This window comes from Phocoena phocoena, chromosome 4, assembly GCF_963924675.1.
Source record: "Phocoena phocoena chromosome 4, mPhoPho1.1, whole genome shotgun sequence".
NCBI classification, from domain to species: Eukaryota; Metazoa; Chordata; class Mammalia; order Artiodactyla; family Phocoenidae; genus Phocoena; species Phocoena phocoena.
This window is the reverse complement of record NC_089222.1, coordinates 132,290,758-132,317,356: the sequence shown is the minus strand read 5'-3', so window position 1 is coordinate 132,317,356 and position 26,599 is coordinate 132,290,758. Positions and strand designations below refer to the sequence as shown.

The following is a 26,599-nucleotide window of genomic DNA, read 5'->3' as shown; positions in this document are numbered from 1 at the left end:
CTTCACTTGCTCAAAAAATATTCTTAGATACCCATCATGCATATGGCTATAATTATTCAGAGTGTTTTTCAGCATTCATTTTACCTTTTACTGGCCTTTACAGAATAAATTTGAAGAAATGCAATTTGTTAATGGCATAGATTCTTAATAACAAAATGCTACATTTTTCAAGGCCTTTGAAAAAGTAATGCTCAGTATTTCCTTGATGTCAAAAGCTTAGAAAATATTAATAAGGAAAATAGATACTTTATTATCTAGAAGACTGTGATGGTTCACCATCATCAGGATGTGTTCTTTTTAAATTAATTAATTAATTATTACTCCTTGCATTGGGTGATATGTTAAAAAGATAAAGTTTTAAAAGTAAAACTGAGTTTATAATACATCACTAACTAGCTGTATGATCTTGGACAAATTGACTTCTCTGTACATTATTTAAAAACAAAACAAAAACAAACAGACAAACAAAAAAGCTGAACTAATACCCAACCCAACTCTTTGTCTTGTTTTATGGATTATCAGAGTATCTTGTTATAACATATATTATTAAAAATGAAAGCCCTCAAAATTTAGACTACTGCTTTTAAAAGTAACATAAAAGTGGATGAATTAATGATTGTAATTGTGATAACTAATTTTTATTTTTGTCTACAATGAAACTTTTTAAATGTTGTGATCTTTTTTCAGCCAGCAATAAAAGCCTAACAATGTAATTTGGTATTAATGGAGCGACATTGTTCAAAACGTCCTTACACACAAGCATGTTTGAAATTGTCATTAATAAGAAATATGTGCTGCTTCTGAGATGGAACATTCAGCTCCTTTGACAGGATTGCTCTGTCTCCAAAATTTTCTACTGTTCATCAGGAAACATGACCTGTCTGCGACATAATAAGATACATGTCAGAAACATCAGGAAATAACAGAGATTTTTGTCGATCAAGACAACTTCTGAGGGACAGAAGATATCAAGGTAGTTTTCTACATTTAATAAATAATTTATAACTAAAGTGCTGTGCTCCCTTAAAAGAAGAGTGACTCAATTGTTAGCATTTTATTAAATGATACTCTTAAGGTAAAAAATTATGAAGAAGATACAGTTCTTGTCTTGGGGCTTCCTTTCAGGCAAGTGGGCAAGAGTTGGAAAAAAAGGATATAACCCTCTAACTACAAAATATTTCTAATATCTTTCTGGCCAGAATGATTCCAAATGATAAAACATGAAAAAAAAGTGAATTGCAAATATATTGCAAAAAATCTATTGACTAAACTAATCAAATGAAAGTTCTCATTTAAAAATCTGTCCCCCAAAATGCACATTAAATTGAGGTGACAGAATGAAATTCTAAAATTATTACTCAGAAATTTCTATTGATCTCCAGTTTCTTATATAATATAATCTAAATTTGTAACTATGATACCCATGGCCAAATAACCTTTCTAGTTCAAGCTGAAGCTTCTTTTCCACACACAAAGGCAAGGGGGTATCCTCATAGATACTCTTTGCCTATTTCTAGTTCAAGCTGAAGCTTTCTAGTTCAAGCTGAAGCTTCTTTTCCACACACAAAGGCAAGGGGGTATACTCATAGATACTCTTTGCCTATTTCACTTGTCCTATTTCCTGTGACTTTAATCTGCCTGTTCAAATGTATTACCTTCTAAGTCCTACCTTGAGCTTTACTTTTTCTGGGAAGTGTCTTCCAATCTTCATGTCTTGTCTTGTGAGATTATATCAGTCTAACTAAAATTATAGTTAGTTTACAGTATTGTTGATAGCTGTGTTTCAACAATTTCATTACATTATTACCTAAACTTGTATTCTCCAGGATCTAGCATAAACCCTGGCATATAGCAGGAACAAATAAATGTTTGTTTAAATAAACTTGTTTTCTTGTATTTGAAATATGAATCTCTTTGAGTAGATGAAATATTTAGCATGAAATATTTGGTAGATACAACTGAAGTTCATAGTACCCATATGATGAATTGAATTGAAATGTTGAGATACTTAGAGAGTAAAACTTGTGATGTCAGCTTCAAAGCCTCAAATTGAAGAAATGTAGTTTATGATCAACTTCATCACTGCTGGCACATACTAAAAGAGTTGAAGTCTTTTTTGTGGAGTACACAGAATGAGTCAGATAAATTGAAGAAAGCTCTCTGAATGTCCAAGAGATATCACAGCAGAGTCTATAAACCAGAAATTGGCCTCAATTGGTCTTGACTATTTGAAACAGAGTGAGAAGATAACTAAATCTTACTATTACTTTTTGGTCTGGGATGATCAGAATAGGTGTGATCCCAACAGACAACTTAGACATTCTAGAGCTGAGAATCTTGTCACAAACATACCATTTTCTTTTCTCTAATTATATTTGAACAGATCATTATAATTGTGATAGTTGTAAACATAATCACAACTACTGTATTTATGTGCAACAGTGGAATAATATTTGCCAAGTAAGTATTCAACATTATTTTAGATTTATGAAGTATAAATATATTTATTGGGTAGTCATCATTCATAACACCTCATTAATCCATGGAATAAAGTACTATTGCATTTTTACTGTTCTAGCCCTATCCCAAACATCTCATTCTCAGAATACCTATCTAAATCAGTGGTTCTAAACAAGGGATAATTTCACTTCCAGGGGACATTTGGTAATATCTGAAGACATACTTGTTTGTCACAACCGGGGTGAAGAGGGGATGGTAGTGGGAAGAGACCAGGGATGCTATTAAACATCATACAATGCACAAAACAGCCCTATCCTAACAAAATAGTATCCATCCTAAATGTTGATAGTGCCAAAAGTTATGGAAAATGTGAAGAGAATGAATACATGTATAAAGTACAGGAAACAAAGCAGGAAAGTAGAAAATGATAAAAGAAGGGCATGACAAACAATGGGGGCATGAAAGAAGCTAATGAAGCAAATATGAGAAATATGATGACAGAAATAGCATAAGTTGAGCAAATAGATTAAAAATGATCTTGGAAATAAATTCTCTGAACATTGACCTCTGCCCTAATAAGTCTCTTGTGCACAGCTGGGTCAGAGTTGTGTTCTTAGCAGAACCATATTAAAGAGGCTAGAGGGCTCATTAGCAGAAAAGAAATAATTTTTGTGAACAAATATAGACATTTTATTGAGACTTAGTTATTCTAGTGAGTGATCATGAAATTGTGCTAGAAATCTCTCTTACAAATTAGACATAAGAATCTGAAAAATTGATTATTAAAAAGTATGAAAATAATTTTATAAACTGAGAGGAAGATTGCTTATAAGTAAAATTTTGATTTACTCTCGCTTTCAGTCTTGTGCAGTAATTTAAACTATATTTTTTTATGAAACAGAAACTGTGAGCCCAGATTTTCTTGGAAACAGAGACTTTGATGGTTAATTTTATGGTCAAATACTAGTCTTGCTCTCATTGTAAAGGCATTTTCCAGATGAATTTGTCGTTTATAATCCATTGACTTTAAGGTGATTGCTCTCACTAATGTGGGCAGGCTCATTCAACCAATTAAGACCTTCAGAGAAGAAGACATTCTGCCCATCGAAAGCATGCTGCCAGACTCTGCTTGCATGAGTAGTGTAGCAAGTGTGTGTGTGTGTTTCCTTTAGGCTAAGAGGGTTGGCTCCACAACAAGTGGATCCTAGCAGAGGAAAGCTGGGTGGGTGCAGCACTGGTGGTGGGCAGGAACTGAGGGTGAGGACCTACGGAGGAGTTATGGAAGTGTGTGTGCTATCAGGGTACGGTTCAGTGCAGAGGGTCCCAGGGAGTGGGGTGGGTGGTAAGACGGTGGTTTCTGGAAAACATACCACCAGAAAAGAGCTAGTATCCAGACATGAGTGATAAGTGAGGATATTCAACAGCAAAGACAGAACCATAGGGGACACTTAGCACTGGCTAAGTGGAAAGACTTTTGATGTCCCTTTTGAACATCTCAGAATATCACCAGACAATCTGTTAACAAAGCAAAATGAAGAGTATTCAAACTTCCTGCAGAAAAGGGAACACGGTTGCATGGAGGCATTTGGCTGCGTCTCTATAGACAGACATTAGAAGTGAGATTTTGGGCTCAGATGGTTTCAAGGCACAGAATTGATAAGCACTGGGCAAATTTATTAGTTGATAGTTTAGAATTGATGGGCATGGCAAAGAGAGGGTACCAACATGAGTCTCTTGATAAGTTAACTGTTGCTTAATTAGAGAGCTATTTTTCAGGTCCACAGGCTGTTGTATTCATACTACAGGAGTTTCCTGAAGCATACAGTGAAATGATTTATTGGTTTAGTCTCATCTTTTCCCAGGAAAAGTTTCCTGAATCAACTAGCTCATGCTGACACAGTTGGTCTAAAGCAGATTGAGACAGATGGCCTCAGCTGTCATTTCCTTTCCTCCCATCCTTTCTCTTTGGCTTGAAGAGGAGAAGCCAGGAGGAGCACATTAATGGAAGACAAAGGAGATCAAAGCAGGTAAATAAAATTATTGGGCCCCTCCAAGTCACAGGCGGCCTACGTAATCACATGACAGGCTTGAACTCAGGATAAAGGGAGGAGGCTTTAATATGGCTGTAAGACTGGTTCTTAATTTATACTAGAGTAAACTTAACTACTAATATGGAATAAAATGTTTCTTAATATCTTAATGTGATCATAGATCTGCACAAGATATTATTCAGAAATTCAGGGAAGTTAGAGTCTGCAGGTCAAGAGTGAAGTTCCATAGCAGGAGAAAAATGAAGCACTTTCCTAATGATGCCCTACTGGGTCCAATCTGTTTAATACATCACTTGCATTTAAAATCAAAGATGGCCATCCAGTAATTCTGAATTGTTTCTCACATTCAGTTGTAAGGTTTGACTTTCACTCAGTGAGTCCTATATAGGGTCTAAGATAGGAATTAATTTTTTTGATTGATGAAAGTAAAATAAAATATATTGAACTTAATTCATGGAAAAGTCTTTTTTCAGTTATTATTATACTATTTGTCATTATTTCGGCTTATTTGAAATCAGAATAAATTTCATGAACATGAAAACTATGAAAATGTAGCTCTCAGAACTTCCCTGTTTGCACAGTGGTTAAGAATCCGCCTGCCAATGCAGGAGACATGGGTTCGAGCCCTGGTCCAGGAAGATCCCAAATGCCGTGGAGCAATTAAGCCCATGCACCACAACTACTGAGCCCACGTACCACAACTACTGAAGTCTGTGCACCTAGAGCCTGTGCTCTGCAGTAAGAGAAGCCACTGCAATGAGAAGACTGTGCACCACAACGGAGAGCAGTCGCCACTCGCTGCAACTAGAGAAAGCCCGCGGGCAGCAGCAAAGACCCAACACAGCCAAAAATAAATAAATTAAAAAAAAATGTAGCTCTCATATCTCCCACTTCAGGGAGTATAACTGACTTACAGTCCCAGCTGCCAGTCTCTGAATCTACCCCCACGTTTATGCCAAGGTCATGCTGTGCACTGTTCTTGGCCAGTAACTGAGCTTGGCAGGGATACTCAGGCAGGCCCATCTCTGTGACTTGCGGGTGACTTACCAAAACTTTCTTGGAACTGCCTGAAGAAGATTATTCTAATGCAAACTTCCTTCCTTCCTTCCCTCTTTCCTTCACTGAGTTCAGACCTGCATTGTTGTCTGCTGGATCTCCCAGAATTCTCCAGCTACCTCCCCATTTTCGCTGACAGGTATTTTCCCCAATAAATATCTGTCATGTCAAATCCTAGAGAGCAGCTATTTCTCAAAGGACCACAACTAACACATTAGAACAGCAAGATTTATATTTTTATATGAACTGGTAATTTACACTTACTATTGTTAATAATGAGTTTTGTGTGATATTCTCACCATTCTTTGAAGTTCCTGTTCTTTGTGTTCCCTTTGAAACATGTTTTTATCACCATTTTGCACTTGCTACATGGCAGTGAGCTAAAATAGTGTGTGTGTGAATTCCATGAAGGCAGGGAATTTATGTCTTCATTCAGCATAAATGCCTGGTCTAGCACCAGAACACAATAAATATTTTTCAACGAATGCCTACCTAAAAACAAGAAAAGTAAGTTGGGCAGCAGAAGCTGGATCCACATCCCAGAGACTGCAAGCCAGTATTTCCATAACCAAAAGATCCAAGGCCAGTATTTCCAAAACCTAGAGATCCAGTGTAATTTGTTTGGCAGGGACTGTGGAAGATGATATTTTTTGGATGGAAGTAGGATTTCTGGTAGGATCTGGTCACAGCCCAGGGTGTCTGGAAGCTGGTGGGCTTAAAGAAGGTCTCATGACAACCACCGTGGAGAGAGGAGCCCAGCTGGAAAGTGCTGGGGTGGGGGTAGATTATATTGCTGGGGTAGAAAGAATCATAGGTGGAAACTGGGTACCCCAGGTAACCTCCAAGGGAGAGGGAGGAGAAGTTTCTGGAGCTGCAGTTGAAAGACATGTTGTCAGGAGTTCTAAGTTCAACTGAGTTGCAGAGGGAGGTTTGTGAGTGTGAACATTACCTTCTATAGTGGACAGTTATATACTGTACTCTAGCAATCGGTGTAATAGCATGTGCCCATTTTAATAAGAACGCTTAATTAGGTTCTAGTCCAAATGAAATACATTAACCTTCAAAGACCTTTTTTTATGAATGTGGACTTTTAAATGAAAGAATTGCATTCGTTTTTCAAAGTAATTGTTCATGAAGCAAAAATGTTACTGTACTGTAATTGTACCTATAAGATTGGTGTTTTATTCATCCTATCCTTAAAGATATTGTATTGAATGGGTAACACAGTGAGAATTTTGTTGTGTTTAAGGCTCTAAAAAATACTTTGTATTCTGGAGGGGACATTTATTTAGTTCAAAGTTTAGCAACCAGATTGAGAAAAAGAAACCCTCAATATCTGCTCCATTTCCCAAATTTTGTGTACCTTATAGAAGAAATAACCTACTTTCAATCCTCAATTGGTACAAACGTTAGATGAGTGTTTAACACATTTACATTCTAGTTTTCTTATAGCACAGGTACCCAAGTTGCTCTTGTGTGCATGAGTCTTTGATTTAAAAATAAGGGTTCAGTATTTGCAGGAGTGCTTTGAAGATTACATTATAAAAATACTTAAGTCAAGAAATTTTTGTTCTGAAGTTGATTTGTTTCTTGAAAGAACTCATCAATAAATTTAATTCTCAAAAAAATCTCTATCCTCATAAAGTTTAAGTAATTTTTGGTGGTGTTGATGTTACTGAGAAGTAAATGATAAGCAGTATACATTAAAAATGGGCTTTTATTCCCTTAGTTTTCACTCATAGAGTGGGATTTTTATTACAGAAGGTAAGTAAAATCAAGAAATTAGGAACTCATTCTACAGTAAAGACACACACAGAAGACAGAAAAACTAAGACTGACTCATTAGTTTGCATACAATTTTAAGCAGGGACATCAGAAATAAGGGGATCTCTCAGTTAACATTTCACTAAAGCCATTAAAATCAAGATCCGATGTAAAAAAATAATCCTCATACATCTGCATGTTACCATTGCTGCTTCCTGATGGCACTGTCCATTGGGTAAACTTTCCACTTCTTGGGAGCAGTCAATGTATGTTTTTGCTTTTGAAAAAATGACTTTGAGTAGATCAGTTAGCAACTTTGTTATCCAGATGGCAACGATTTTGAGACAGACTTTGAAAGGGGTATCAATTATTTTTAATTAAGCCCACTTCCCTCAGCCCAGACACTACATCTAAAGTTTTCTGAGTGATCTGCTCAGTGACCTTTGGTAGAGAAAGATGACTAAGAGCTTTGAAAATTCAATACTATTAACTGAATTCCAAGGCATAAACATGACTGCACTTTCCAGTTGTAAAACCACAAATACTACATATGTATAACTATGCTGTTCTTTTCCAATTTATTTAAAAAGAGGAAGGTGACTTGTTTTTATAAACCATGTGGATGACACAGTCAATGATAAGGTTATATAAATGCCCCTGTCGAAAAAGCGACATTCAAACTTAGAGTATTCCCATTGTAAGTTACATGTCCTGTCAACATGTCCTACTACCGCTGCTCTGGAAACTTCTCCTCCTGCTCCCTTGGGGACCACCTGTGTTACTCAGGCTCCTCCTGTGGCTCTTCTTACCCCAAAGACCTGGTCTAAAGCACTGATCTCTTCTCTCCCAGCTCCTGCCGTCTGCACTCCTCTCTCTACACTGGCTTTCAGGAGACTTGCTGTGATCCCATCAGGTGCCAGACATTCCATGTTGTGTCCGGTCCCTGCCAGACGTCCTGCTACCACTGGAGGACCTCCATGTTCTTCATTCCCTGCCAGACGACCTACTCTGTGTCTCTGGGCCTCTGGGCTTTGGCTCCAAGTAACTTTCAATCTTTTGATTGTGGCATCCCATCTCTGGGCTTTGGATCCAGTGGTTTCCAATCAGCGGTTTGTGGTCCCAGTGCTTTCTCATCCCTAAGTTGTAGATCCAGCTTTTACCTTCTGACCTACCTCTCTTCTAGGAGCTGCCAGTCTCTTTCTTTCCAACCAACCTGTGGACCTGGCTTCTACTAATATTATGCGTGAACACAATACCTACTACATCTAGAAATTTAATGCAATACCTGCTATATCAATATCTATACTATTTATTGACCTTTTGTCCTACATTTAACTTATAAATTTGACTTCTACTGTTACCTACTATGGATTAGGGATAATTTGAATACCAGTAACTGGTATTACTAGTAGAAAAAAATGTTTTAAGTTTAAATAAAAATATGGTATGGCTTCCCTGGTGGCACAGTGGTTGAGAGTCCGCCTGCCAATGCAGGGGACACAGGTTCGTGCTCCGGTCCAGGAAGATCCCACATGTCGCAGAGTGGCTGGGCCCGTGAGCCATAGCTGCTGAGCCTGCGCGTCCGGAGCCTGTGCTCCACAACGGGAGAGGCCACAACAGTGAGAGGACGGCATACCGAAAAAAAAAAAATGTGGTGTATGACATCCACATATTGGCTTTAACATTATTTGTTTACTTTTTGTCTTCAAAACTACTTCTAAATATCTGGCTGGATATTTCTGTATCTTGTATTCATCATTTAAAAAATCTTTACTTTAAAATGTAAAATTGCCCAGTGTCCTTTAGGTTTGGAAGAAATTATTTCATCTTTTATGTTTACTCCATCTGTTAATACCTTAATATGATAAAACCTGAAAATACATTTTTAAGACTACAAACAAATAACTGTGACCTTTGGTTTTGTCGTGGGTTAGAAACGGATATTTTCATATAAAATAGTTACAGATTGTAAGGTATATTAAATTGACTACATCATATAATTCTGGAAGGAAAGTTAATCATAAATACATTCTAAAATATTTGAGAAATTGAAATGGGAATATTCAGTAAGAACTTAGATTTTAGTGAGTTAGATTTGATGAGAATTCCAGTTCTCCCAGCTTTACAGGCATATAAGAAATCAAATGAAATTTCTAATTGATTTATAAATGAAACATCTAACACATTCCAGCACTTATTAGCAAGTAAGCCCAACATTTTCCATACAATCCGTTATACAAGTTTGGAGTCCCAATTGCTACTATTTTTTTAGTTCTGTTGATAGCATTTGTTTGGAAAAAAAACAAACAAAAAGAAAATGAAATTCAAAAACAATGCAAATATTCTCTTTTTACAACATTCAACTAAATGTTTAAGGAGCTGATCACTCCTGAATCAGCAGTTATGCTCCAAACTTTTATCCATTATGTCAAGGACAACATTACTGAAAGATACAGATGACCTAGATTCTCACCCACAGGGTAACCATATGTCTTGGTTTATTCCATTTGTCTAAGCATCCAGTCCCATTTGTTAATTGTCTTAGATTTTTCACTTTTTATTTATAATGAATAATTGAGTTAACATAAGTGATGATCAGTTTAGGAAACCACTTTGCTTTTCCTATGGTTTCATCTAGTGGAGTATGACATACATGTATAGTATACAGAGTTTTCACTTTAACCAGTGTTAAATCTGAAAGAAGACAAGCTATATTCTACCCTTTCTTTGGTCATCCTGCCTGAACAAAATGGAACTACTCCTTTTATTGCAGAGGGACCATGGAAAACAAATTACACTCAGATACAAGTGGTAGGACAGCTCACATGTTCAAACCTTGCTGGAGGGTCATTTGTCATTCTAACCTAGCCAGTACTGCTACGGCTCTTTCCACAGCCTGCAAGATGCAATAATACACCCCAAACTACCAGTTGGTGGAGATAGTGGGGAATTTAGAATTACTGATTAGGTGTACATAAAATATGGGCCTAAAATTGAGGGTGGCACACAGCATATAAATATTAATCTAAATGCTCTTGCTACAGTGGCTTGGCCACATGTCGTATTGTTTAAATCTACAACTATTCATTTAATTGTTTGGGAACATCTTTCTTCTTTAACCTTTGCAAAAAAAAATATCTGTTTAGGAGCAAAGAGCTAAAGCTAAAAGTTCATATTTAATTTAAAAATGTGAATACTTAATATCTATTACTAAAGCAAATTGATGGTGAATATATGACTTGTACAGCAATTCAATAACATTAACTCTCCACCACTGGCATCAGAAATATCACTTACCACATGAAAAATAAAAGAAGCAATTTTGCTGAAGAAGCATCAGTATCTATTTCAAAAGATAGAAATTTTAAGATGATTATTTCCAAAGATAATTATTTATCACTAGTAGTTGTAAAAGCTGTGTTAATATATCACTCTGATGCATACATTTCATTTAGGTCACATAACTATTCTAAATCATTTTCACTCGTGTTAAATCCTAAGTTTTCTTGTGGAAGTAAAAACAAACGGCTTCCCTGGTGGCGCAGTGGTTGAGAATCCGCCTGCCGATGCAGGGGACATGGGTTCGTGCCCCAGTTGGGGAAGATCCCACATGCCGCGGAGTGGCTGGGCCCGTGAGCCATGGCCGCTGAGCCTGCGTGGCAGGAAAGAACAAGAAAAGATTAATTCAAGAGATTGGATTCTACTAGATCTTTGATGTATAACCTTGGGCAAGATTCTAATTCTTTTTGACTTTTTATTCCTTCGTGCCTAGAAAGATCTACATGACACAATATCTGTCTTTCTCACAAGGATGTTTGAGCATTAAATGCAAGTGGCATATCTGGTACCTTTGTATTCCCTGTTATATCCTCATTTTCTCACCTATGATCCCAGGCACAGCTATGGTGAACAATTTCATGCAGGTTTCAACCCTCTTTGCACAGACAGTCTCTCCCTTCATGCATAGACAACTTTTCTTTCACTCTCTACCTGGGCTTCTCAGAGGGCACAGCCAGGAAAACAAAAGGAACACACTATGAATCCTCTTTGCACAGGTAATGACGTTCCAGAAAAGTGACAAACATCACGGGCAACATTCTAGCAATGGGAAACAGAAGCTGATGCATAAATTCTTCCCCCTGTTGATCAGATCCTGGGGTGGACAATTCCAAAAGTCATTCTATACATTCCTAAAAAGGCCCTGAACGATTGAGTCCCCAGTGCCCACCATAAAGTCAACCAAAAAATACGTCCCTTTGTGAAATTTTCATCTTTCATTCTTTCACCTTCCATGGTCTCCCAAACCAGCTCCCTGGGGTCTCGTGGCAAATACACTGTCTGCACCCAAGGTTTTGACTTCAGCTCTGCTTTCGGGGAGAGAGGGGTTCAGGCTAAGACTAATGGATACAAATATTTGTTCGGCATTGCTCAGGTGTGTTGCTCTTAGTTAATGCAGTTTGAAACTTGGAGAAGCATCAGGAGGTTTTCCCACACCGCTTTAACCCAGTTACTCCCCACTTAAGGTCATTGTGCATCTCTTTACATATGTTCATAGGGACGGCTCACGAATGGATCATACTCAGGGACCAGGCTCAGAGAAGGATCATGGCACTTATGCCAAGCAACAGGGAGCAAAACATCTATCTTAGCAGTTGTTTAAGGCTAATCTTTTCTCTTAGCTGAAAATCCACACTCAGATACTAGACTTTCAGGTACGTTTTTGGTCTATGTGTAACCTTATCTTATAAGTTATATTGTATTCTTGTTGCCTGCATTTCTAGTTTTGTGCCAATTTCTCTGTTTTCCTTTATCAGCAGAAATCCATGCCTCCATTCTCAGGCAAGTGCCACTGATATTGAGACATACAAAATATGGACCTCTAGGAAATAAATACTCCCAGTAGGGAACATATGCACTGACAAAAGAAATTTGCTCAAATCTATCAAAATCTATGTTCCCAAACCCAGTTTCAGAGTCATATTGGTCTTTATTTTAAATTCCCAAATCCTAAATAAACTATAGGCAAATAATAATAAGCCGAACAATATATTTCGGTGCTAGATGACAATATAAATTTATCAGATTAAGATTTTCATTTTCAACTGCTCTTCCAAGAAAATCCAATAGCATATTTTCTATCAATAGTACAGATATTAGGACTTCATATTGGGTTATTCATTAAATTCAGAGTCTCTCAAAAGTTGATGATGCAAGAAACTGATGATTTTAGAATAAAAGAACAGTGGTAAATGGTGAGAATGAAAATGATGGCTGTACTGATAGAGACTTTGCTCTCAATACTCAAAAGGATCTAGATCCTCAACAAGTTGAACGATAGAAAGCAAATCCACATGTTGTTCTGTAACATGATGATTGGCAGCTATTGGAGGCAAAGTTGGTTGGACGGAAGAATCTGGATCCACAGCCTGGGGAAGGGAAGCCACAGACTCCATAAACCCGGGGTTTGAGGCCATGGAATCCATAGCCCAGTGAGTAGCAGCTTCTGGATCCAGAGCTCAGGGAACTTCAGCTGCTGGTCCTAAAGCCCAGACACCCAGCATATGTTGTCCAACAGGGACTGCAGAGACTGGAGGGCCTGGGGCAGTAGCAGGATGTCTGGCAGGGACTGGACACCACAAGGGACATCTGGCACCTGATGGGCTCATAACAGGTCTCCTGACTGTAGAGAGAGGAGCCCAGCTGGCAGGTGCTGGGAGAGCAGAGGTCAGTGCTGTAGACCAGGTTGCTGGGGTGGAAGGAGCCTGGGTAGCACAAGTGGCCCCCAAGGGAGTGGAAGGAGAAATTTCCAGAGAGGCAATTATGGGACATGTTGACAGGAGATGTGAGTTCAGCTGAGTTACTGTGAGAAGATTCTAAGTTTGAATGTCACTCCTGCACTATGGCATTTATATACTTTCAGCAATAGGTGTGACACCTATGGGGTCATGGGCCCTACGTTAGATTTCCTCTTTTTCATATGTGTAATTAGATAGTCTTCTCTGTAATTGCAGTTGCATTCGAATAGTTTTCCACATTTGTTTTTATGGGTGCTGTATTTTGTTGTTATAGCCAAAGTCAATGGACTACTGCTGTGTCAGAAATGCTGACTCTTCTACATTAATGCACATCCCATCATGGCCAGGAAAGCAACAAGACCAGAACCTTTTCCTCTGGCTTATGCTAATCTGATTCCTGTGTATCCACATCTGGTTTTGCTGGTAGATGCTTTCCTCCTAAGAGTGGGGAGTGAGACAAAATCAATTTTCTTCTGGTACAATGGATCAGAGGCACAGTTTCTAGCTGGATGGAATCCTTCCTGGAATGATCCGCCTTGTCAACATTCATTCCCATTCTCCAAAATCACTTGGTGGTAATCTGTTATGGCAGCAACAGAAAACTAATACACCAAGTATCACAGTTACATTGTGTCTTTAAACTGATGAAGAGAGACCAAAAATAAATAAAACAGAGACTGAGAGAGAAATGGCTAGAAACTGAAAGACATTTTGCTGTGTATGTAAAGATAAGATGACAAAAAACAAACAAACAAAAAAATGGCTCAGTTGAAATAGTACCAGGGAAGATCAATCTGGGCCCATCTCTATTCAGCCAGGAAGGAATAGTCTGATGAGGCGAGGAAACAAATGAAAGTGAAACAGAGAAGGCTCAGGAATTTTTTTTTTTCTATTGCACTAAAATTCCTAATGTCTTTTTAATTAAAATTTTCAAAATTAGTATATTTTATGAATTTTCATATGTTGTTCCTTTGCAGAGCTGCAGTTTGAAGGTGTTTTCTTTTTTTTCAGAGTACAGGCTCCGGACGCGCAGGCTTAGAGGTCATGGCTCACGGGCCCAGCCACTCCGCGGCATGAGGGATCCTCCCAGATCGTGGCATGAACCCATGTCCCCTGCATCGGCAGGCGGACTCTCAACCACTGTGCCACCAGGGAAGCTCAGTTTGAAGGTTTTTTTTTTCTTTCCAGTTCTCTTTTCCTCTGCAGAACGTATGAATCTCTCTCTCTTCTCTCTTTCTGTCCCCACAGTAGCATTTTTCTCTCCTCCTTTTTCTGTGCTTAACTTAGACTTTCTCTTCTGTTTTTTCATATATATATATATATATATAGCCTCTACTTAACTACAGATTATAAGCTTAAAAACAAAATTTGCTAGATTTTTCATATTCTGAGAGTATAAACAGATACTTTCTAGTTCATTCACAAAATATGTAATGTTAGAATAAAACCAGTTAAATTATATTCCAGACTCGAGGAAATATAGTGTTATGGTTGATGGCAATATTTTCTTATTTTATTTTCTAATAAAACTGTTATAAACTTACAAAAAATAATAATGTTAAAAATATTGAATTTTATCAATAAAATCTATGGCGACTGGGCTTCCCTGGTGGAGCCATGGTTGAGAGTCCGCCTGCCGATGCAGGGGACATGGGTTCGTGCCCCGGTCTGGGAAGATCCCACATGCCGCAGAGCGGCTGGGCCTGTGAGCCATGGCCGCTGAGCCTGCGCGTCCGGAGCCTGTGCTCCACGACGGGAGAGGCCACAACAGTGAGAGGCCCGCTTACCGCAAAAAAAAAAAAAACAAAAAACTATGGCAACTTTGAAAGTAACATAATGTAGACCTTATAGAAGGAAGAGGACCCAGGGAAGAAGTAAATACACCCAATTCAAATAGTTACTTGGTGAGTCCTTTATTTTCTGTTCTTCAAGACCAGAATTCATTTCTCCTTGCTTTGTGCCTCAGCAAGTAGGTAAAATGTCTAATTGATACAATACTGTGGACACTATTCTTTCCCCGTGTTTTCTGTTTTCAAACATAACTCTAAAAGTATTCTGATATTGGCCAAAGGGTACAAGATGTTAATTATGCAGGATGAACACATTCTGCAGGTCTGATGTACAGCCTGGTAACTATAGTTAATGATACCACTAATATTATTTTGTATACTTGATATTTCCTAAGAGAGATGATCTTAAGTGTTCTCACCACACGTACACACACAAATTGTAACCACATGAAGTGATGGATATGTTAGTTTGATTTCAGTAATCATTTCACAATATATACCTATAGCAAAACGCCACATTGTACACTATATATACCAACTGTTATTTGTCATTTATACTTCAATAAAGCTGGACAAAATTTTAAAAATGTTTGAATATAAAATACCTGAGTTAAAAGGGGAACATAAATTTGTCTGGCAAAACTGGGAAATTGAGTGAATTTGTCTTCAGTTACTCCAGTTTCCTTGTTCAAGGACTATTCCCTGAGAAGAGGTATTCTTCTCTTCCCTTGGCTCTAAATTGCTAAATTTTCATCTACCTTAAATTAATATAAATTCAAGAAGAATTTGTAAACTCCCTAATCGTGGACGAAATTAAGCACAGAGATTATATTGTTTGTTCTATGTACCATAAACATCCACCATTATTTTTGTTCTTTTTTTTAAACTGAGTTATTTATAACAAAAAATGAGATATATATTTCATGTAAAGTTTAACACTTTGAGCTGTGATCCTGAGACTTCTGATTTTTTAATTGCAGAGTCTAAACCCTTATGTTATGAACAAAGTTGTTTTGATATGTGAGGTGTGTTTCCAGCAGAATCTCATCCATAGTTAAAAGTTACAATGGTCGGCACCCAGCTACTACTCTTCTCCAACTTACCAGTCAACTTGTCACTAACCTGCTGGGGATCTTTCTTTTATTAATCATCTAGGTTTGAAACAATAAACAAAAGCCAATACTTCTTATATAAAGATCCCCTTTAATCACTATCTAGTATTACCTATTAGCCACAAAATATGTTCTTTATTATTATCCAACATAGATTAGAAGTCTTTTGAATTCTGTGTTCTTAAAAATATATTCATTGGACAAAGATATCATGGCTGCCTTTCTTAAATGTGTCACATGCAATACTAAAGCACATTTCCCTTTGTAATATATTCTTGGTATTTTTCCCTAGGACTTTAAAATTACAATTTATTTATTTTTATTAAATTATGGTTGATTTAGAATACTGCATTAGTTTCAGGTGTACAGCACAGATTCACTTATAATGTACATATTATATATATATTCCTTTTCAGATTTTTTCTCTTATAAGTTATAAAATATTGAGTATAGTTCCTTGTGTTATAATTACAATTTTACAAGGTGGAGAAACATCGAAGATTTTTCAGTAAATGTATTAATGAGGCATCCAAGTATTTTTCTATAAATTATCTGGAAACAAAGCTTGAGAACATGGATTCAAGGGCAAGTTTTTTACTTGGGAGGTGATCACAGTAAACACCTGCAGGGGGTGGGAAGATTGACAGGGAATGGAAGGAAAGCAGTACGGTGTGCATTACTAAGCCAGGCACCACTGTAGACATCTGGAGCTCAGTTCTAGTGGAGGATTCCCTGTGCAGGGGCTCAGCATGCCCTGGGAAGTGAAAAGGTCCTTAGACAGAGCTTTACAGATGCGCTGAAGAATCAGCCTTCAGAATATACAGATGATTACCCAAGAGACATAGGCAGGGTGTGGACAGCTTCCGTTGGGAGTGGGGTGTCACTTAGAAAAGCAAAGATGCAATAAATATGGAACAGAACAAGATAAGGTCTGGAAGGTTAAAACAGGATGAGAAAATCAGAAAGGTATGAAGGCACGTGGTGAGTGTAGGCCATATTGTAACAGTGTAAGGCACGGGAAGTGGTACGGGGGTGGGAGACAGGGTTAGAAAGTAAGGTTGATATTCACAACAGCAGCTTTAAATTCCATGACTTCTGGTGTCATCTATTACTACTTAAACTGCTGTAACAGACTTTTAAATGGTCACCGTCACTGTAGCTACTCCCTTATTTGAAATGCTCTTATGTATTCTAAACATAAATAAACCTTTCAAAATTACATAAAATTAGCAAGCTAACATTGTTTAAAACATTGAACAATTCCTTTCAATGAGAATAGAAAAGCTGGAGAAATTAAAAAAAAAAAAATCTGTGTTTGAAAACTTCAGAGACATATCAAAATGTTCCAGAGTCACAGAGACACTATATGGGTCAGAACTGAAATCAAAAGAAACGAGCCTATATCTGGAGTTTGCTATTCCCTTCAAATTATATGTTGATTTTGGAAGTAGTGACTAAGGAGCTGAGAGAATTTTGATAAACTAACAGGGCTAGAGAAATAAAATTAGAATTTTGGACTTACTAAAGAGTTGGGACCATGGAAAATATCCCAGACCATGGAGAACCAGTTCATAGAAGTAAAACTGAGTTGCTAATAGACAGTTTCCTATAAGAACTGAAGCCCAGGTTTGAATTCTCTCAATCCCTCTTTGGATTAAAATAATCTAGAATTCTGACATCTTTATCCTAGCAGCCTTCCAAAAATATAAGCAAATCTTTCTGGAGGGGGGTAAAGTCACCAAGGTTTTTAAAATATATATGAAATATCTATTACCCTAAAAATATAGCAGGAATATGAGAAAATAAGACTGGAACAAAACAGAACAGCAGAAAATAGAATCTGAAATACACAATCCATATAATGGACATGTCAAAATCAGACATTAAAATACCTATGTAAAGAATTTAACAATAGGAAATAGGAAAATACTATTATCAAGGAATAGTTATGTTTAAAGAATTAAAGATGATTGAAGATTTTGACAGAAAACTGAAAACTAAACAACAGAAACTAATTGAAAGTTTTAGAAATTTACAAAATAATAACTGATTTGGAAAACCTAATTTATATGTTTTATCAGGGGATTAAACATTGCTGAATAGACAATTAGTGAATTAGAAAATGGAATAGAAGGAAATTCCCAAAGTAAAGCGTAAAAAGACAAAAAGATTGAAAATAGAGAAAAGACTGTAAGGGGCATATATAACATAGTTTAATAGTGTATTTTGCTTATAATTAGAATCTCAGGGAAAAAAGGAAATAAGAATGGGACAGAAAAAATACTTGAAGAGACTATAGTTGACAATTTATCAAAATTGATGAACGACATCATCTCACATGTGAAATAGTAATGAGGAAAATAAGAAGAGCTGGCCTAAAGTTGAGATGGCTGAAAGATGATGGGCTTTAGCAAACGTTACCTAGAGACAGCCTGCAACAAATGCTCCAAAGCTGAACTTCCAAACAGTTTTCTTTAATTATTAAATAACTGAAATAATTTTATTTGTTAACCTGGGTTGGCATGTACAAGACAGAATGTCCAGTCTGAATGTTTTACTACCCACCAACCAATTAGTTTAATTCCAAAAATGTGTAAACAAGATTCAACATACTCAGATTACCTGCATTTTTCCTTCACCAGAATCTACCCTTTGTATTTTAAATCTTATCTTGCCTTTGCTTCTTTAAGACAAAGTTTAATGACTGTCTTCCTTATGTTTAAAGTAAGCATTTAGAATGTTTAACATGCAAAACAGAGAAATGCATCTGGGAATTCTTTGACACACAGATTAAGGAACTATCACAAATTTCAAACACAATAAATACAAAGAAAAAGATGGCTCACGCTGTCACACCAAAAAAAAAAAAAAATGACAATCTACAAAGAGAAATATACAAATCCACAATCACAACTAGAAATTTAATACTCTTCTTTCACTTCTGATAGAAATAGATGACAGACAAACAAACAATAAGGGCATAGAAAATATTAAAGACATGATTAGCAAATATGGTCTAAGTAACATGCATAAAACATTGCGGTCAAAACTTCAGAATATCAGTTATGTTCAAATGCCCACAAACCATTTACCAAAATAGATCATATGCTTATCATAGTGGTATAAGCTAAGAAGAAATAGCAACTAGAACAACAGAATTAACTAGTAAATCTTCATATATTTGGAAATTAAACATTATGCTTGTAAACAATCCATCCTCAAAGAAGAAAACACAATAAAATATAAAATATCAAAAGTAAACTGTGCTTAGTAGGAAAGTTATAGCCTTAAATGCATACATTTTAGAAGAATAGCTGAAAATCACTGAATCCATATCCACACTAAGGAGTGAAAATTGGAAAGTACATTAATCCCAGATTAAGCAAACGAGTGAACTAACAAAAGGGCAGAATTTACTGTTAAAAAAATAAGGAAATGAAAAATCCGTAACACCAGATAGATTCTTGGCAACAAATCCGTAAGGCCTGGAAGAGACATAGTTGGGCTGGCAAAAGTCACTCCATAACTTACTGTGTTAGTACAGGTCATTCATAAAGCAGACACCAAGATGGAATTAAAGGTACAAGGATTGTATTGCGAAATGTCTGTGGGAGAAAAGAGTTAGGAGAAGGAGTGAAGAAGGCTAGGAGATGTCAGACTTCCATACGAGTCTGACCAAAGTGAAGAAGAGAGGGAAGGACATGCTCCAGGTAACCACAGATTAAAGATAGTTCCTCAAGACCATTGGAGAATCCTCAGTTGTTGGCCATCAGAGGATTCCATGTGTCTCTGCTATGCTCAGTCATTGCCTGGCAGCAGCCACATGAATAGGAATAGGAACCTACATGAATAGGAAGGTTTCCATGCCAATGAAGTGTTCGATTTCAGACCATAGCATGGGGGGGGGCCCTTGGTCAATCAAGCCTCCTGCAGATGAAGATCTGAGACGTAAATTCTCAGGGCTGCTACACGTACAGATGAGAATCTGTTAAGACTACAGGTCTCATATCAGATACACTGAACCTAAAACTCAATTTTTCCTTCCCTCATCTCAATATTTCTTAGCTCTTTGATTCTCTTCATAAGGGTCCAAACTGGCCTGCATTTGTGACTCTGTCTTGGTTCTGTCCCTCACTGTCACTATGTCTCCAAATAATTGTCCAGGTTTCTCTCTGGTTGTAGCCATCAGTGATATTCAATTTGTCCTGGCTGATATTTTTTCCTCTCCATTGTATCTGAGACACATATGTAATAGAATGTAATAGATGTGCAATAATTTTGGAGAATGAGAAAACATAGGGACAAGTAAGGTCAGTATTTAGTAGATTCCTCATTTAAGCCAAAGTTGCACCTTTGATCCATTGACAAAAAAGAGATATAATTTTATCTTATTTAACCACCATTTGAGAAAAGTGTTTTCTTATCATTGCCAGACATAAAACACACAAGGATTATGACAAGAGGAAAAGGAAAATGATGTTTATCTCACCATTTCCTGACTATGATGGGATAAGCATTAGTGTGAAACAGTCATAGCATTTCTGACATAGTGTAGTTCATTGGCCTTGGCTATAACACCAAAATTATAGCACCCATAAATACAATATGGAGAAAACGATTCCAACTGCAATTACAGGGAAGATTACTGAGTTACACACATGTAAACGAGGGAGCACAAATATGTAAAAAATGACCCTGTAGGTTACCACACCTACTGCTGAGAGTATATATATACACACCTGTCCAGAAGGTTAAATTCAAACTCAGAATCTTCTCCCTGTAACTCAACTGAGCTCATACCTCCTGTCAGCATGTCCTACAATGGCTGCCCTGGAAACTTCCCCTCCTGCTCCCTTGGATGCTATCTGCGCTGCCCAGGCTCCTTCCAGCCCAGCAACCTGGTCTACAGCACTGACCTCTGCTCTCCTAGCACCTGCCTGCTGGGCTCCTCTCTATTACGTAGCTGTCAGGAGATCTGCTAAGAGCCCATCAGGTTCCAGACATCTCGTGTGGTGTCCTTTCCCTGCCAGTCATCCTGCTACCACCCCAGGACCTCCAGGCTCTGCAGTTCCTGCTGGACAACTTATGCTTCATGTCTGGGCTTTAAGTCCAGCAGTTGCCTCTCCCTGAGCTCTGGATACAGAAGCTGCTACTCAATGGGCTTTGGATCCCATGGCTTCAGACCCCTGGGTTAAGGAGTCTGTGGCTTCCCTTCCCTGGGCTGTGGATCCAGATTCAGGCACCCAATCAAATTTCCTTCCAGGAGTTTCCATTCATCTGGTTACTGGTCAATCTGTAGATCTGGCTTCTACTGATTAATTTGTAGAAGAGTCAAATCCATTAAGAAATTTAGATTCTGTACTGTGATTATCTATTATATTAATTTCCTCCACTGAAAAGTATTCTAATGTTCCCCGATCACCGGCAACTCTTTACCTCTCCAGAGGTAAAGACAGATTAACTCTGTCAACCTACAAAATTAATGAGAAATTCAAATTGAATTGTTGATAAAATTTATGGTTTTGTACTTCTCCCAAAGATAGATGGAAAATCAAATAATTTGATTTTAATATTCTGCTATCCAAATATGCTGTGAATATTGTTATTTACTAGTAATGTGTCAGCTAGGATTTGTATTGTCATTGTTTCTGTTAATGGGCTTTGGTAAGGTCAGATTTGGGGGACTATGCACTAATTTTGATTAGGCTTAGATATTTTTCTTTTTTTTAAGCAAAAGTTTTCCCCAAATGCCCACAGTTTCTTGGTACAGACTTTCTCTAAAAGAAAATCCAAGTGATTTGAATATCTTTATTCACACAATAAACATGGACCATGCATCTCTAAAGATATTATGTATGAGAATGGTTTTAAGAGTGTAGGAATGAAATTTAGACTTCTATGATGAGGCATGTGCATAAAGGGTATTAAAATGGAAGACTAGTGTGTGGGTGTACATTTTTAGACTAAGACCACCTCTGAGCTTTAGATAATCACAGTGGTGGAATTTTTCTCATTTTTTTAATTGACTAAATCCCTGTACAACAGTTACTATTTTCAGTCTGCTCTAATTATCACCATTTGTATAAGAAGGCAGGCAACAAACTTAGGAAGGAACTAGGATCAGCAGGTGTGAGGTTGCACCTGAGTTCTTAGCCAACATAGAAACTGAATCTAACTGCAAACAAGAAAGCTTTAATATTATCAAAAATGAATGTTTCAATTGTATATTGAAATAAAATTGGATATTCTTTATTTTATGCCATTCTTCTGACATCCAAGTGTTACACAAAGTAAAATACTGTCATAAATAATAATAACTGGAAACTTAATATCCATATAAAACAAGTAATGTTCAATTATTTTTCCTATCTTTATTTTATAAGATTCTCAAACATCCCTGAAATTAGGAAATGGGTTGCAGGGTATGAGAGGCTTAGCAAAATCTAGTCTTATAAGTATTTCTCAGTCTTCTCATCACGTTCTCTTTACTTCTTCCTTTACAACCAACGTGATAAAATATAAAACATAAAGGAGTTAAATAGAATTTTACAAGATTACACAGCAAGTTATAGTAGAGTGACGAAGTAGAATGACTTTATTCCATCCAACTGTACCATTCTCCCTTTTCTCTTCCCTCATATGTTCCTTCTCTGCCTCACCTTCTTATCCCTCTTCCTTCTCCTCCCCCATGTTTAAGAAATAGTTATGGTGACTGTATAGTTAGAAGGAAAAGAATAAAGGAATAATGAAAAATAATTGGGAAAAAATTCATCAGCCACTGCATTATAAAAATTTAAATGATAAACAGTAAATCCTCTGTAAAGTGTCCTGCTTATGAATCTTAATGATTCAAGGTCATCTCATGTGCATAATCTCCAACCAAAGAAATAATCAAATTTTAAACTTCAAAACATAAGCAACTGCAGAACACTCATGGGGAACAACTGAAGTTGTTGGCCAAGCTGATGCCTCATCTATTAATGTCTCTCAATTTGAGATGCAGGAGTGGAAAGTTTTCTGACTTTAGGAATATACTAATATCTTAGTTTTTAAATTATTGCTATAACAAATTATATCAAATAAGCCATACATACATATATATATATATATATATATACATATACATATACATATACACATGATAGCTTAAACAACAATTTATTATAATTCTGTAGGACAAAATTCAGGCAGTCTCACTGGACTAATATCATGGTGCTGGAAGGACTACATTTCTTTCCAGAGGATCTAGGGGAAAACTTATTTACTTACCTTTTTTTTGTTTTCTAGAGGCCATCCGAATTCCTTAGCCAATGTCCCACTTCCTCCATCTTCAAAGCCATCAATGGTGGGTCAGATCCTTCTTACAATGTATGACTCTGACCTACTCTTCTGCCTCTCTCTTCCATTTTTAAGTATGCTTATAATCATGTTGGGTCCACCTGGCAATCTCTATTTTAACATCAACTGGTTAGCAACTTTAATTACATCTACTACTTTCATTACCTTTGTCACATAACATAACATATTCAAAAGGTATATAAATAACTTTAAGGGGCCATTATTCTCCCTACCAAAACTAGTAAACAAGCAAATTTATAAAAACAACTCAAAGATTTATTAAGTGTAACTAGCAGTATAATGAAGTGATCACAAACAAACACTAAAATTCAATGGTGGAGACAATGAATTTATAATACTACAATTATTTCTGAAATTAAATTTAATATCCCATTTCAGGTAGATAGTCAAAATAAGAAAACTGTATTATTTTTACAACAAGAAACACAACTCCTGAACTGATATCTTGCCTTTACCACTCAGAAAACTGCATCTTCCTCTGTTCCAAGTCTCTGGCACATTATAAATTTCCCAGAGTAAAGATTTTATTCTTTCTCTATTTCATCAATTAATTATAGTACAGTGAATAATATAGTGGTCATCCAGATTTCATTAACTTAATCCCACTCTGCACAACTAAGAGGACACCAGTTGGTACTTATCTGGCTTCTAGCTTCCGAATTCCTCCTGGTGCATGCTTCCACAAGTGCATAACACCATGGACTGTGAACCCAGGGGTTTGGGTCCCAAGCTGCTGCCCACACAACTAAACTTCCAGAAGCTGCTGATTATCTGTCTATCAACTTGCTTCCAGTTCTGATTTCCAAGAATAAATATACCCAGTTTCCCAGGAACTTCTCTCATGAATCATTTCTAGGCACTTGATATAACAATTTCTATTTATCAATGTTTATCTCATTAGTAATTACAGAGAACAGCTTTAGCCTTCCCAGCTCCCTGTACCCATGTTTTTGTTTTTGTTTTCTTAATTATTCACACCTCAGAACACACTGTCAAACATTTTGCCAGTATTATTCTTTTCACAATGTTTTCATTAAACCTCTACCATGAGCCAAAATCTCTGCTATGGGAATGTATTGTTGAATATATCTTTTAAAATAAAATTGTTTTGTGTATTACTCCATAATGAAAAATAAAGTAAGAAAATGTGTGCTCTTTGTTCTAACAGGACTGAAAGTCTAACAGAGAAAGCAAATATAAAATAATGAGCTCTGAATGAGTCCTTGATGCTACAATAACATACATCAAGGGCACCTCATCTAGTCTTAGAAGTCAAGAAAAGATTCCCAGAGGAACTGCATTTGAAACAGGTCTAAGGAATAAGTAGGGCATAGATAGGTGGGGCTTGCAGTGTTTTTAGGACCAAAGTCTTGATATGTGCATTTTAAAACTAAAAGCCATTTTGTCTGGTCATTGAGGGGAAAGGAAGGAATGACTTGAAATTAGACCAGAAAAAATTTTGGGCCATTTTCCCCCATGTCTTTAGTGCTAATTCAGCATTGCACTTTCTTCTAAAAGCAACAAGAGCTGTTGAATGGTTTTAAGCAGAGGTATAAGATTGTTGCACAACACATTTTTCCCTTTTATTTTTTTTTAGTTCTTTAAATGTACCCAGTGATTTTAATACCATGTGTTGAAAATACATTTTTCTGCATTTGAATTGATTTGGCATCTTTGTAAAAAGAAATCGACAGTATACTTGTGAATCTATTTCAGAATTCTATTCTGTTCCCCCGAATAATCACCTATACTTTTTGCTGTACCATAATTTCTTAATATATCTGTATATTAAGTCCTGAAATGAGATAATAAAAGACTTCCACATTTAATTCTCTTTTTAAATATTATTTTGCCTCTCCCTGCTCTCATATAAATTTTAGAATCAGGTTTTCAATTTCTATTAAAATGCCTACTGGCTTTGTTGTTCAGAATATATTGAATCAAAATGTAAAATGGATGGCTAGTGGGAAGCAGCTGCATACCACAGGGAGATCAGCTCCACGCTTTGTGACCACTTAGAGGGGTGGGATAGGGAGGATGGGAGGGAGATGCAAGAGGGAAGAGATATGGCGATATATGTATATGTATAGCTGACTCACTTTGTTATAAAGCGGAAACTAACACACCATTGTAAAGCAATTATACTCCAATAAAGATATAAAAAAATAATTAATTAATTTAAAAAAAGAATATTGAATCTGTAAATTAGGGATATTGAACAGCTTTCAATCTGTGATATATCTCTATTTATTTGAGTCTTATTTAATTTCTTTCTGCAGTATTTTATAAGTATTAATATGGGAATCTAGAATCTTGAAATGTATTTTTAGATTGTATGTTTTGTTGTCATTACAACATATTTTAGACTTAATTTTTCATGTACTTTTGGTTTGTATATTGAAGTAAAATAGAGTTTTCTGTAGTAATTTTGTACATTCCTCGGATTTTTTATGTAGACAATCATTATACCTGTGAATAAAGACAACTTTCTTATTCACTTGCTGATATTTATGCCTTTTATTTGTTTTTCTTGTTTACTGCTCTGGCTAAGACCTATAGTACAATGATGACTGGAAATGTTGTGGGAATATGGTAATGTGGCTGATTTTGTGCGTGTTTATATGAGTAAGTAGTGTGCTACCTTCTCTATTCACAATTGATAAATATGTATCTTTTTAGTTTTACGAGCCTGTTGTTTATAGTATCTAAGTATATCTGACCAAGGGAGTGAGTGAAAAATGACTGATATTATTAATCTAGTTCATTTAGAAGGCATTTGCAAAAAAATCCCTGCTCTGTTATCCCCATAAGCCTGGGAATTCCATTTTCAAACTCTCCTGAGATCAGGAAATGGGGTCTTTACACATAGTAATTGACTAATTAAATGTCTAATTCAAGATTGCCATACTCACTCTACCATATTATCCCTATTACCTCACTCTTTAAATTTCACTGTAACTCAGTTCAGTTCCAATACCAGAAGATGGAAAGAAAACTTTTATTCGATTATATAAGAATTATAAAGGAAATGGCATTTAAAAATGAATCTAAAAGTTGAGACTCTCTTAAATATCGAAAACACAAAAGCTATGAGAATAGATAAGGGGAAATATATGAAGATGAAGCGAAATGACCAAAGCAGAGGGGAAAAACATACACGTGTTCAGGGAAGAATTGAAGTTCAGTTGGTTTATACTAAAAGGAGAAATTTA

The 26,599-nt window shown here is 36.5% G+C and overlaps 1 protein-coding gene and 3 pseudogenes across 1 annotated transcript; 2 read left to right on the top strand and 2 right to left on the bottom strand.

The window, feature by feature from the left end:
* Positions 1-6,059: 6,059 nt before the first annotated feature.
* Positions 6,060-6,502, bottom strand: KRTAP15-1 (keratin associated protein 15-1). The gene has a single exon (XM_065875902.1). The coding sequence runs from the start codon at positions 6,453-6,455 to the stop codon at positions 6,060-6,062; it is 396 nt and encodes a 131-aa protein (XP_065731974.1). The 5' UTR covers positions 6,456-6,502.
* A 1,548-nt stretch (positions 6,503-8,050) lies between these two features.
* Positions 8,051-8,566, top strand: LOC136122713 (keratin-associated protein 13-1-like; annotated as a pseudogene).
* A 4,084-nt stretch (positions 8,567-12,650) lies between these two features.
* LOC136122426 (keratin-associated protein 13-1-like) lies at positions 12,651-13,160 on the bottom strand (annotated as a pseudogene).
* A 7,679-nt stretch (positions 13,161-20,839) lies between these two features.
* On the top strand, positions 20,840-21,343 carry LOC136122099 (keratin-associated protein 13-1-like; annotated as a pseudogene).
* The last annotated feature ends 5,256 nt before the right edge of the window (positions 21,344-26,599 follow it).

Bases quoted from the DNA above. Each gene is read 5' to 3' on its own strand.
- KRTAP15-1 (XM_065875902.1), bottom strand. From the start codon at position 6,455: ATGTCTTTCAACTGCAGCTCCAGAAACTTCTCCTCCCTCTCCCTTGGA.